The 12,863-nt window shown below is 53.0% G+C and overlaps 5 protein-coding genes across 5 annotated transcripts; 3 read left to right on the forward strand and 2 right to left on the reverse strand.

Annotated features, from left to right (window-relative positions):
* Positions 1 to 29: 29 nt before the first annotated feature.
* Positions 30 to 1,776, reverse strand: CKM354_000802300 (uncharacterized protein; the record flags this gene model as incomplete). The annotated part of the gene is made up of 3 exons (XM_044803389.1): positions 30 to 687; positions 741 to 1,583; positions 1,637 to 1,776. The coding sequence occupies 3 exons, from the start codon at positions 1,774 to 1,776 to the stop codon at positions 30 to 32; spliced, it is 1,641 nt and encodes a 546-aa protein (XP_044659324.1).
* A 1,891-nt stretch (positions 1,777 to 3,667) lies between these two features.
* CKM354_000802400 (uncharacterized protein) lies at positions 3,668 to 5,135 on the forward strand (the record flags this gene model as incomplete). Its single annotated transcript, XM_044803390.1, has 3 exons — positions 3,668 to 4,516; positions 4,575 to 4,984; positions 5,036 to 5,135. 3 exons carry the CDS (start codon positions 3,668 to 3,670, stop codon positions 5,133 to 5,135), a joined length of 1,359 nt encoding a protein of 452 aa, XP_044659325.1.
* A 1,172-nt stretch (positions 5,136 to 6,307) lies between these two features.
* Positions 6,308 to 8,294, forward strand: CKM354_000802500 (uncharacterized protein; the record flags this gene model as incomplete). Its single annotated transcript, XM_044803391.1, has 2 exons — positions 6,308 to 6,563; positions 6,622 to 8,294. The coding sequence occupies 2 exons, from the start codon at positions 6,308 to 6,310 to the stop codon at positions 8,292 to 8,294; spliced, it is 1,929 nt and encodes a 642-aa protein (XP_044659326.1).
* Positions 8,295 to 9,389: 1,095 nt separating this feature from the next.
* CKM354_000802600 (uncharacterized protein) lies at positions 9,390 to 10,055 on the forward strand (the record flags this gene model as incomplete). Its single annotated transcript, XM_044803392.1, has 1 exon — positions 9,390 to 10,055. One exon carries the CDS (start codon positions 9,390 to 9,392, stop codon positions 10,053 to 10,055), a length of 666 nt encoding a protein of 221 aa, XP_044659327.1.
* Positions 10,056 to 10,315: 260 nt separating this feature from the next.
* On the reverse strand, positions 10,316 to 11,952 carry CKM354_000802700 (uncharacterized protein; the record flags this gene model as incomplete). The annotated part of the gene is made up of 2 exons (XM_044803393.1): positions 10,316 to 11,553; positions 11,643 to 11,952. 2 exons carry the CDS (start codon positions 11,950 to 11,952, stop codon positions 10,316 to 10,318), a joined length of 1,548 nt encoding a protein of 515 aa, XP_044659328.1.
* Between the last annotated feature and the right edge of the window lie 911 nt (positions 11,953 to 12,863).

The following is a 12,863-nucleotide window of genomic DNA, read 5'->3' on the forward strand; positions in this document are numbered from 1 at the left end:
CTTCCAACCCCAACCCCATCAAACCCCATCTAAATCATAAGTTCCATCCGATGAATCTCCGAATTCCTCGTCCACCTCCTCAAACTCTTCCCATAATAATAAAGCGGAACAGTCAACACAACCGGCAGCATCGAAACCGCAAACTGAATCATAAAAACCATCGTCCAACCATCCCTCGCCATAATATCAAAAACCCAATAACTGAGACAGAAACCCAAAACATTCTTCAAGACCGTTCCAACGACCATAATTTCTCCAGAAATAGGTTTATAACAATCAATCGCGTACGCGATCGCAATCGAAGGGATAGAAGTCACAGCTAATCCCGAGAATCCGAAGCCGCACACGATGATGGCTTGCCAGGGCCAGTGGCGTTGATAGCCTACGGCGCCGACGACATGGGAGATGATGAAGAAGCAGCAGTAAGGTAAGAGTGCTGGGAGTCGCATTTCTGCTTCACGGATTCCGTTGTTTTTGATTGTCATTTTTCGGGCCCACCAGTCTGAGAGGGGACCGGAGGTGATGAGGCCGCAGAGGCCGCCGACGAAGAAGGCGAAGTTGGAGTAGCCGACTGCTTCGGGGCTCCAACCGTAGGCTGGGGAGCTGAAGAGGCCGGATTCGGTGAGGTTGAAGAGGAGGAGGAGGTCGGCGGGGCCGGCGAGCATGAGGGCGGACCAGAAGACGATTCTGAGGACGGTCAGTGTACAATACAAGGGTGAAAATGTGTTACATGGACTTACGGGTTGAAGAAGACAATGATGGGCGTGGTGATGTCTCGAATAACGAAGCTCATCCATCGACTGTCTGGTTTGGTGAAGGGCGCAAATTGGGACTTGTCAGGACGACCCTTGCGAATGTATTGTCCAGACACAGCGTCGTCATTGCTGTTCACCTCTGAGTCGACAACTCTTCCTTGTGCTTTTGACTGATCGTCATCGACCTTTGGAGGCTGAGATGTGCGAGGACTCGCTCGATGGTACTTTGTCTCTGGGTAGCAGAATACAAGCAGAAGAGTGACGAAGCCGGTTAGGGCAGTCGAGAGCCAGAAGAAGCTGCGCCAGCCATGATGACTGCCAATGGTACCAGCCATGATAGGTCCGAGGAAGGCTCCCGAGAAGTAAAAGGTGAAATACGCTGCCATCCATGTCCCTCGTTCATGGAGGAAGAACATGTCCGCAATCGTCTGAACCATAATCGTTTCGCTTGTTGCCGCAACAATGCCATTGCACGCACGAGCCGCTAACAGACTTTGATGGCTCGAGGCAAGCGCCTGCCAAATGTTGGTGAGGACGACCAGAACGCCGAAGAAGATGGCCGTGGGTCGTCGACCAAAGATGTTGGAGATCGGAACGATCAGGACATTGGCGAAGCCAAGAGTGATCACGTTGAGTCCGGTGAGTAGCGAGAGTTGTTGCTGGTCTAGGTGGAACTCCTGGCCCAGGAAGGGGAATAGTGGCGCCAGAGAGAGGGCGGTGCAGACTAACACCCAGACGTAGAGTAGTTGCGAGATTGCAACAATGAGCTTCCACGTCGTACTCCAATTCAGTGGATCGTTGGCGTTATTCGAAGGCTGCGGAACGAGGCTATCGAAATGTCAGCTAAGACGCTCATGGTCATTTCGCATGGTTCTGCATACACTGAGCCTGTGTCGGCACCGCCAGCATGCGCGAAATGGATGTCCCCAAAGTCTTTCATGACCTCGGTACCTGGAATGATTTCGACGTCAAGCTGCTCTGGAGCTGAATGCTCTTCCATCTTGCCTGCCATTGTTGCCATTGTGTGGGTGAAAATCGATCTTCAAAAGAATGCCGAAGCGACAAACGCTTTTCTTATAGCAGGCCAAATGAGTGAAGAGAAGTCAGCAAGACTCCTCGGCTCCCCCGACGGCAAAAGGCAAGCGGTCAATGAATGTCACAAGTAAGCAGCATGAGCTCAGAAGTCGGAGGGAAAGGTTGCATTGGGTCGACGCGCAACGACCGAGTACATATACATGTACACAGAGGGTACAGGGACAAAGGAATGGCTGGGAAACGGCACCGAGCAGCGTTTCTCCTGTTCAAGCCGACAGTTTCTGGCAACGTCGCCGCGACCGCGAAGCTGTCGAGTGTGAAGAACAGCGGTCAGCTACAACGGCAAGGCCGCCTGGGGAGCCTCATTATATGTTCCAAGTGGTCGAGAAATGCACCTGTACCAATCTGTCATAGGCGTGCATCCGAAATATCTGTCATCAGCAAATGTCAGCTGCATCATCGGGTGCCACCATCTTATGCGCGGCGGAGTAGTGCTCTTGATCGGATTGTTGCTTATGATGGCCAATATCACAATTCATCACGCCTTGAATCGACCATGATTCAAAGGAAATATACGTTGTGAGATGCTCGGAGCGGGCAAGCGTTTTGGCGAAGGGATGTCAACCCAGAGCAGGGAGGGTCGGAACTGTTGCCGTAACGCGCGAGTAACGGCGTCCAGTCTCGTCTGCAGCCCCTGACGACCGAGGCAGGACGAACGTAGAATGGAGGCTTGCTGGAAAATATCGCACTGGGGCAAGGCTGATGGGGTCTGCGGCCGCTGAACGATGCTCTGTTGCTGAGTGCCAGTTTCGCTGTCAACTCCCAGGTCCAGCTTGCCGATAATCCAAGGCAACTGCGCCTGGTCTATATTCAAGGTTGTGCTTGGAGGTTTCCCATCAGCGTGAGACTGAGCAGAGCTCAATTCGAACAGAACGACAAGTTCCAGGAGCTTGACAGGCTTGTCGTGTACTGTGCTCGTCTGTGGCGAGAGGGCAAGTGTTGAAGGATGGGGTGTAGAGTGTGGAGATTTTGCAGGTCTAGCGCCACATGGAACGGGCCTTCTGCACGTTGATCCTTGTCGACCTCACAACTCGCATGCAAACTGCTCGCTCACCTTGGCCGTTCCAACGCCACGGATGGGGTCATCGAAGCGTCACGGGCAACGTTGTCGGCGTGCCTGGGCGTGTGGTCTGACACGATCTCCGATGCCATACCATGGCATTCCATTCGAGCGTCGCGGGTGTCGCACCGACGAGTGAACGCGCTGTGCGTGCCGCCGGGTTCCGTCGCAGCAGGAGCAGGAGCAGGATGAAGAGGAGGAGACGGAGGAGTGTCGTGCATGGCAGGACTGCAGTGCGCTCAACGCATGGACGGACAAGGATGGTTGAGGCAACGGCCCAGCTGTGCCATGGTTCGTGGCATGCTCGGTTCATGAAGCGACCGCGCAGGGCTCCAAAGCAAGTCTGTGGTTCAACAAGGCAGTGGTACGGTGACAGACATGCATTCTACCTCCATCATCGACATCGATAGCTCTGTACTCATCTTCACATCCCTCTACACGCAGGCAGGTCCTCAATAGTACTTACTCCGCCCAAGCACTCGCCCGCGGACGCCTTCCCTGTCAAGGCCGCGCGAGATCTCGCGTGACAAACAGACCACAGGTACGCCATTGATTGTTCCCAAGTCACGCTCACGATCAAGCAATTCCTCCGCCCATCCCCGCGAGCACACGACACTTGCCTGCTACACCTGCGCCGCGAGTTGTGCCAGAGCAGTCCTGCGATTCCAGTCGAGGAAGCTCTTTCCGCCATCCTCAACTCTCACCAAAACACATTCTCCTTCGGATAGCCTCGTCATCAGCAGCGACCTACACTAACATGACCTCGAAGCAATCGGATAACCCCACCAGTTCCCCGCAGTCTTCCATCGATGCCATTGTCCAAGCACCCGTAACCAAAGTTGTCGAAGCACTCCGGCCCCTTGTCAGTCTTCGCCCGTCCTGGATTGGCCCCAAAGCTCCTGCTCGGACTGTCACCCCAGGCGCCGTCGCCATGACCATTCCCGTCACGATCGAGTACACATCGCCAGGTCTTCAGCCGCCTGTCTACATCGCAACGTCCCTCAGTGACCCACAATGGGAGCCAATCGAGATGGAGGGCACCAAGAATGAAGGCGGAGAGTACAAGTTTTCCAAAACTTTCAATGTGCAAGAGGGCGAATATCAGTACAAGCTGCGTCTCGGTCCAGGAGATTGGTGGGTGTGTGACGAACATGAGCCACAGGTCGACGACGGCATGGGCAACAAGAACAATCTGGTCACTGTGAAGCCTGGCCAGCCTCAACACGATCGAACGGACTCGGTACATGATCACGGCGTCCCATTGATGCCGCACGAGAGTGCCAACCAGCGTCCACCTGTTTCGCCGTTACTACAATCGGAACGCAATGCCCCTCCTGCCACTCCAGGTGTAGAGCATCAGGCGCCGTTCTTTGCACACGAAACGCTATCACCAGCCACGTCGTCCGAAAAGCACGACGATGAACCCGAGCATGAGCAACAAAGCCCACTCCTTCCTCATGAGTCTGCCTCTCCTCTGCACGAGGCGGTATCACCTTTGTTCCATCACGAGAGCACAGCCATTGATGACCAAAAGCACGAAGATCACCTGGACAAGTCGCCTTTGCTGGGCCGTAGAAAGCACAGCGGAGACTCGATACCACAAGAAGTGAGCCGAATCATGCTTTTGGAGACACGTTGACACTCGCATACTGACACTATCTTAGGCGGATCCCAACGAACCCGGACTTGAGCATTTCCCAACGGATCATAGGGGCATCCTTGATTCTATTGCTCGCACCAAGAAGTCGTTGGCCGAAGATCAAACGCACGACCACTCGCCCTCTCCTTCTCCTTCTGCAAAGGCTGTGAAAGCTTCTCCCAGCCTGCCTAGCTTGGCAGAGGACGCCAAGGAAGAGGAGCTGGCAGGTGCGAAGAAGAAGCCTCAGGTCGCAGTCGCAGAAGGGGATAGCCGACCAGCGGCTCCCATCACACCACCGATGACACCCACGAAGGAAAAGCAGGGTGATCCTGTCATCGAGCGCATCCAAGAGAAGGCTCAGACTATCAAGGAGACAGTGCAGGCAGCGGCGGGACAGGCTGCTGAGAAAGTTGACAAGACCAACTACTCTGCGATGTATGTGATCATGCCAGCTCTTTCATTTGCACTTTACTGATTACATTCTAGCCTCACTGGATCAATGTTTGCGTTTGCAGTCGCTCTCACCGCAGTCGGGCTCTGGTTTTTCTCGGAAGGTGGCAAGCCTCTCGACATCATCGACTCGTGAAATTTGGCAAAAGGGGCGACTATACACTAGTACGGCAGCGAAATCCCTCCTATTCCATCGAGCATTAACCTGCAGTGCTTGCTTGATTGGGGAGGTGAAATGAATAATTAACGATGATGGCGTTACGAGACATGAGAATGTGGAATGATCAATTGGGCATGGGCAGGTCCTGGGCTTGAGCACGGAGTACGCATTGTATTGGAGTAGGCTGTAGCGTACAATTCTACACTTCTTCTGCGCTTTTCTGTCGGGTTAACAAACACTCTTCGCAACAGCTCAACACAACGAGACGGAAGACAATGCGCACAGTGTGGCTACTGGCAAGATTCGGCAGAGCAGTCCCAGGTCTGCGTGGATTGTGTCTACTTCCTGGGGAATAGCCTTGTGGAGCATCACGAGCATAACGTGGCTGTTGCACATGATGGTTCCCGCACGGCGATCGCATGCAGGATGCATTCACGTTCCCGCTTCGACACGTGAGTGGTGGCTGCTAGCGTTCCCCATTTAGCGTCGAAGCTTCATCATGGACTCTCTCTCTTGGTGAAAGCGCAAACCATCGACACGTCTCCTCGAAACACATGCACATATCGTTTGCGCAAAGTCCTTGACAAACTGCAATCGTCACCATCCCAGTCCCGCAGCGGCTCTACTTGCCTCGAGTTTCGTGTGCCAAACTCTGAATCTCCCGTCTCGTCATATTTTGGCGGCCACTTCCAACGATCGGCGAACACACTCCTTGCACTCTGAACAGCGACCACGCGATTTGCGGGGAGAGTAGGGCGCATAATACCATCAGCTTATTCGCGAATCCGGTTACCGTGAACTGCCACGATTGCCTTCGAGTGGACTCGACACCGAGTATATCCCTGCAACACGATTCGGCCTTTCTCCTGCACCGTCGAACAAAGCATTAGACCAGTGCGAGCATACGATATCAACGGAGAAAAGATCCAAGAGCCTGGGAAAGCGCAGCTGTGGCGTAGAATCATCAAGCGCACCACGGCGCCGGCCGTGTGGCCACGGTAGTAGAAGGGAAGGAGAAGCCACGAGTACACTACGTGGCCAGGAGTTGAGGCAAGAGGGATCGCATACCTGAGGGCAGAGCATTTTGCGGCCAGCGTGCCAGAGGTTGTGCTGTCCGCAGCCGGGTCGGATGTGGTCTCCATCTTGCGATGGATCCGCAAAGCCAGTCTTTTACCCCGTCGTTCAACATCAATAACAACAGCAGCACTACGGGCATCATTGGTGGCAACAACGGCGACCACTGGAGGGCCCAAAACGATCTGGTTCGTGTGCAGCAGATACAGGCGGAACACGCCGAGAGGATAGCGAGGCTGGAGAGGAAACAGGACGACGATGCTCGGATGAAGAGCGTATGGGGGAACCAGTCGCCTTTTCCGAGTGTGCTGAGTGGGACGCCGCAACACGGTACGTTCTCCATATCTCGATAGCGGGCTGTGAGAGGCATGAACTGACGACTTTGCAGGGCCGCTCCAGCAGCCTGCTGCAGATCGTTTCGCAGGTTTCGACGACGAGGCCAATAACCTCATGAGCAGCCTCCACTTGGATGCCGAAGAGGAGCCTCGGAGTAGAGCCCTAGGCGCTACTTCGAGGGCGAACAGTGTACGATTCGATGAGAGCGCAAATCAGAACCACTTTTCGCATTCTTCGAGGCCTTCTATGGATTTCTTTTCTAGGACAGGGAGCGGATTGGGAGGATTGCAGATGACCGAGCGAACTTCGTCACATAAGTCGGAAGGACGTGCCAGCTCGGTGCACTCAATGCGCTCTGCAGCTTCCGGTCGTGCGAGTAGCCTCAACTTGGATACTGCTGCTTATGGACTGGATTCTGCACGATCGCCCTCTGAAGCACCAGGCCTGGCTCCGGGGCTTCTACTGTTAGGCGCTGTTCCTGCTATCATACGGTGTTGGATGAACACGAACTTCAAGCATGATGCTCTGCTGTATGCTGCAGTGTGTACAGGATCATATAAATCATTCCTGGACTTGCGACTCATTCAAAAATTGGGCTTCGAGGATGTCATCGTTGCTCACGAGGAAGGCTATCGGACAGTGGAGCTACCCATTTACTTTCCAGAGGCTGTGCCTCACCCTGCTTCTTCCAGGTCAAGCAGTCCTGCACCACAGCTACCTTCGCTCCGGGTCGACTTTCGCGTGATTGAACAAGTGACGCAAGACGACAACGACAAGTCAATACAGATCTTCATCGGAAGCGATGTTCTTCGTGCACACAATGCGGATATCCTGTTTTCGTCGAACAGCATGACGCTGTACGATGACGAGCGAAGCAAGCTGAGCATACCACTATCACGGCCCGAGAACGAAGCAGCCTTCAATTCACTGCATGTCACTAGTGGGTCGCTACCCGGAGCTGGCGTCAACACTTCCAAAGCACGGGTCGTAACACCAGAGCGGCCCCCGTACCTCAATGGGCTAGGGCGTGGTAGCAGCACGGCTTCTGTGTCGTCTGCGGCAGCGAGTCCGCCGCCCGGCAAATACAGACCTCCTGGCATTGTAGCAGCAGAAACAGGCGCCAATAGTGACTTATTCAAGTCCGGCACAACTGGCTCCGACTCTGATTCACGCCCTGTCATTCCTGCTCGCCCTTCCTTGGCGATGCTGAATACCAAGACTGATCGCGAGGAACCCTCTTCAGACTCAGGCACCACTTCGACGACGGCTGGCAAATCTACTGCGGCAACTCCTGCCATCCGGAGCAGTTGGCGCCGTGATGGGTCGACTTCAGCTTCGGCCGCTCCCTCGTCATCAGCCGGTGGGTCTCTCGACTGGGCCAACGCAGGTAAGAACCGCGAGCTCGTATATCAGCGCAAGGACACAGGAATCAAAGTCTTGAAACCGAAAACTGCTTCGAGGACGGTATCTGCCGCTAACGCACCTATTCCATCCTCTTCTTCCGGCACAGCGAGTCCTGCACCTGTCACTGAGAGCAGTAAGAGCCGCTTCTTTGACGAAGGCAGACGGATTAGCACTACGATTGGTAACGAGAGACTCACGAGAGAGAATACGAAGGAGAACTCGGGTGCTTTGGCGACGCCGACGACGCCTGGAGGGAGCACTGTGAAGACGAAAGCGAATCCTATAGGAGGGGCTTCGGCTTTTTCTTGGTTGGGGAAGTAGGTGGCTTGTTGAGCACCCATTGTTCGAAAGGGTCACCTGTGTGTATCGGGTTCTTTGAAAGCGTACGTAAGTTGACAGCTCGCTTTGCTAGTCGCATGTTTGGCAGCTGTTGGAATGCATGATGACAGTCCTGCAGTAGTAAGAACTTCTCTCATCGTGTTTTGTGTTCGGAAGTTGAAAGTACTATGCTTTATGTTGACGCTGACGTGCCTTGGTAGTGATTTGTGTGCGAGGCACTTTTGACGCAAGATGATATCTCCCAAATCGGCCGTCGTTGATCGTCCCAATCATTCATTTCCCCTTCGTTTAGACACAACAAGGCTGACCGAATTTCTCGATTGTTCACCACCGTCGTCAGTGCGAAAACCTGTCCTGGCAGCTGGAGGCAGCTGAAATTGAACTCGAACCTTATGATTTTGTGCCTGCGTCTCTTCGCTGAAGGAACTGGCACTTTATTGGTTCGTTCGCTCTGAGGCTGGGATATTGCCCAACAGCTTACAGGCATCAAGCTCTTCACAGAAGAGTTTAACAGGCATTAAGCTCCTTTGATATGGTTCGTGCCAACATGGGTTCTTGCCGCTTTGGGGAAGCACGGACTGCGTTCCGTGGACTTCATTCGCATTCTGAGCAGGGCTTATAGATGACATTTCGTCGTGAGTTTTGACGTGGGCCATGGTATCGCGGTGAGTGATGAGGTGGTCCCGAAGCAAGACGGTCATTTGTTGGTCTGCTCGTGGTCAGAGGTGAGGAGGTTTCGAGAAGGATGGGTTTGTTTGTTGATCTGCTCGCCATCGAATCCTGGGGGGAGTTGCTCAGGAGTTGGGGATGTTGTGGATCGATGGGCGTGGTTGACATGGTTGGCAGGTTGTGCGAGGGCGTAATCAAGGAGTTGAGCTTTGCGCACTGATGAGCTGGGCTGGGAAATATAATTGCACGCTTGCGCACATTTCTTCTATTGCTGACAACCTACGCGAACAGTACAGCGACCCTCAAGGTGCCCAGCTCCAGACGTCACTCAAGACAGTGCGGTTCAGTCACGACAACGCGGAAGAGTGTCGCTGTCGATCTCGACACCCGACGACAGCTACAGCGACCATGTTTTCCCTAAGCTGGACCTCACTCACTTACTTCCTCCTCGCCATCACAACACTCACGTCCGCGCTCCCCGCACAAGGAGACCATCAAGACCATCAAGAACACCAAGACCACCAAGACAACAACGAAAAGTCCGCCATCAAGACTGTCTCCGATGACCTCCAAAGACTTAACAACGACGTGATCTATCTCTACTACGCCCTCCTAGCCTTCGACGGCTTCGACCTCCTAAGCGCCTCAACCAAAGGCCCCCCAATCCAAACCGCCAACGATCAACTCCTCTACGATCTCCAAATCGCCACCCAAAACGCCTACTACAACCCCATCGGCCTCACAGAAGCCCTCACAATCCAATCATTCGTGCAAAACAATTTGGCCCCTAACATTGCCGCAACGAACCAACTTCTCATTTCGAAGAAAGGCAACTTCGATACAACTGGCTTGTCTGCTGTGGTACTAGATAATTTGGGAAAGTTGTATCAGGCAACACAAGCGTATGGCCAGGCTTTGCAGCAGGCCAATCCGGGAATCGTGGCGCAGGGTGTTCAGCAGTCTTTGCCGCAGCTAACGGGCCCGGTGGTGCAGGCTTATCAGGTTTTCCAGGATAGTAGTCAATTTTCGTTTGCGAAAGGGGCTGGGTTTCCGCCGCCGCCGTCAAGGTCTTGAGGGATGACGGTTGATGAGCAGACAGTGTGAAGAGGAGAGGGAAGGCGGAGGAGAGAGGTAGATGTCATGGTGGGTTGAGCCTTGTGTTATCGACGGAGAGAGAGGAGTGGTAGGTGTATTGTAGATGAGATCTTCTTTGTTATCTAATGTATAAGAATTGTTCGACTGGGTCGATCCTGCCAACTTTTGCCTGCAACTATGAACGTAGGGCACTACGGTCCCCACATATCGGTAACCTCTTCGAATATCGTCATCGATGTTCATACCTTTTTCAGATCGAAGAGTCCGTGCAAGGTCAGCCAGACTCTGGAAAACGTCTGGTCGGCCTGCTCTCGCTTTGCCAACTCGTGTAGCTGCCACGAGCGCAGAAGCCAGATTGCCACTGCTCCAGCGAGGAAAGTGCAAGCCGTAAAAACCTGAGCACTGACATATCCACTTGCCGAGACCAATTCCAAAGCAACTCCTTCGCCGAAAGTTGCTGGCAGCACAATTGGCAAGCAAATCATACCAAATGTGCTGGGCAGCCTCTGCAGACCTGTGACCTCAGCGGTGACTGGCACTACAGTTCCCCAGAACGTTCCGGCGACGGTTCCACCTAATAGGGCGAAGATTATGAGAACTCCATAGCTCTTTGCCGGTATCCAGAGACCGAGACAGAGGACTCCACAAAGCGCCGTCATGCCCGTGGCAACATTGATGCGTCCAAAAACATCCGAGATCCAACCCACCAGGGGCCTTCCAAATCCCAGTCCCAAACTCAGCATTGCTCCCACCACAGCACCTTGCTGACTCGAAAGCCCAACCGTCTGCGCATAGTTCGGCAACGAGTACAACAGCACCACAAATCCGAGTTCGGTCATGAACCCCCAAGTGATCAACAACCACGTCTCCACCCTCGCATACTCCCTCACATCAAACGCCTTGGTACTCGGTCTCACAAGCCGATTCCGATCCTTCAACAAAATCGCACTCGTCAAATTCGTCACCAGAGTGACGATCGCCAATATGCGATACGTCCACCTCCAGCCCAAAGTCTCCAGTCCGGCTCCAGCACCAAGATTATACGCCAAACCTCCAAATCCCGATCCCGCAGACGCAAGTCCCATTGCCAAACTCCTCCGTTTCGAAAACCATTGTGGCAAAATAGCAGCAGCAGTGATGTACAAACACCCCATTCCCCATCCAAAACAGACACCTTGGCTGAGGAATAATTGCCAAACTTCCGTCGCGAACGAAGAAGTAAGCATCGAAGCAGAGAGCAAAAAAGTCCCGATGAGGAGCGTAGTTCTTGTACCGAATTTCTCATTCGAAAGTGCCACGAGGGGAGTGACCATTAATGCTTGAGAGATCGAAAGACCTCCGATAAGAGCATATTCAAGATGTGTCGCAGAGCGAAATGTTGAGACTCGCAAGAAGTAGGCGAGAAAGACACCCCATGCTGCATTGACGCCCCAGGTGTGAGCGTTGATGAGGCAGACGCAGAGGGTACAGATCCAGCCTGTGATCACAGTTAACAAAAAATAATCAGTGAGTTGATCTTCGTCACTCATCTCTCCGATGAGGCAAGAGAAAAGGCATGGAACTTACCATACCCCCCATCAGGCGGAACATCCTCTCGCACCGCAAAATTTCCCTCCGTTTGCCTCGAAGAAGCAAAAGCTTGTAATTCAACATCACCCTCTTCTTCTTCGCGGCTACTCGTCCTCGAATGCGCTCGGCTCACATTCTCAGACCAAGTCATCGGGGTCGCAATCTCAGCAGGCGTTTGAGATTCTTGTGGTTGTGAAGTCGCCACTTCATCACCCATCGTCGACTTCGCCATCCCCATATCCATCTCTGCGTTCGTTTCGTTCTGCACCATGATCGCAGAACCCATCGATCCTGCAACTTCAACCATGATCTTCCACAATAAAAAGTCTTCGTCGCAAAAGAGATCTATGCATAGACGCTGCAGCAGTCGATGATGTTGTCGTTGCCAGAGTAGAGATGAATGCGATGTTGAAAAGCAGCAGTTGTAAGCTGGGAGTCATAGCCGCTATTTCATCATATACTGGTAATGACAACAGAAAAAAAAAAGGCTTGAAAGGGCGCAAGGCGTGCAGCAATGTTGTCCGGGCCGGCGTCAACTGACGGTACAGAGCTCTGCCGAATTGGCATTGGCGCTCCAGTCTCCAGTTTTGTGCTGTCACAGTCGTTGAGAGTTCCGCTAGCTCTTATTGGAAACAGAATCCAGTTCTTGCTATGTCTGCTGCACTGCAGACATTTCACTATGCATCTGCCACGTCAGCCCAATACAAGTAGTAACACATCTTGACAAGGGTGTGAGAAACTTAAAGCTTGAGTAAGTGAGTGAAGTTCAACAGCCGTGCCATTTCATATTCCATGCTACGTCTACTTCGAAATTCGTGAATGCCATGCATCATATAAAACCGTAGGAGATAACAAGGGCTCCGTGACCCTCGCTGCCAGATGCCTGTCTGCATCTCACATGCAATTTCGATCGCTTTCATCCATATATCTTCCAACTGAACTGCCTTCGTAAAGTGATAAGAGAACGAAATTGCAACATCTTCCAGAAGACAGATATGTCAAGATCGTGATCCGTGAAATCTTCAACCCATTATCGAAAAAAGTGAAATGAAAAAAGTGGGAGAGCAAAGTCTATCCCGTTTGGTGCGCTGAATGGTATCGTCGCAATGACATGTTGGGTCAACGCCTGGTAAGATGCAAGGTGGTACAAGGTCGTAGCTCCGGTGGGATAAGTTCAATGCGCGTTGGTCCGGTAGCTCAGGAAAGAATAAATAAGAA

Source organism: Cercospora kikuchii (assembly GCF_019650295.1).
Source record: "Cercospora kikuchii DNA, contig_00005, whole genome shotgun sequence".
NCBI lineage: Eukaryota > Fungi > Ascomycota > Dothideomycetes > Mycosphaerellales > Mycosphaerellaceae > Cercospora > Cercospora kikuchii.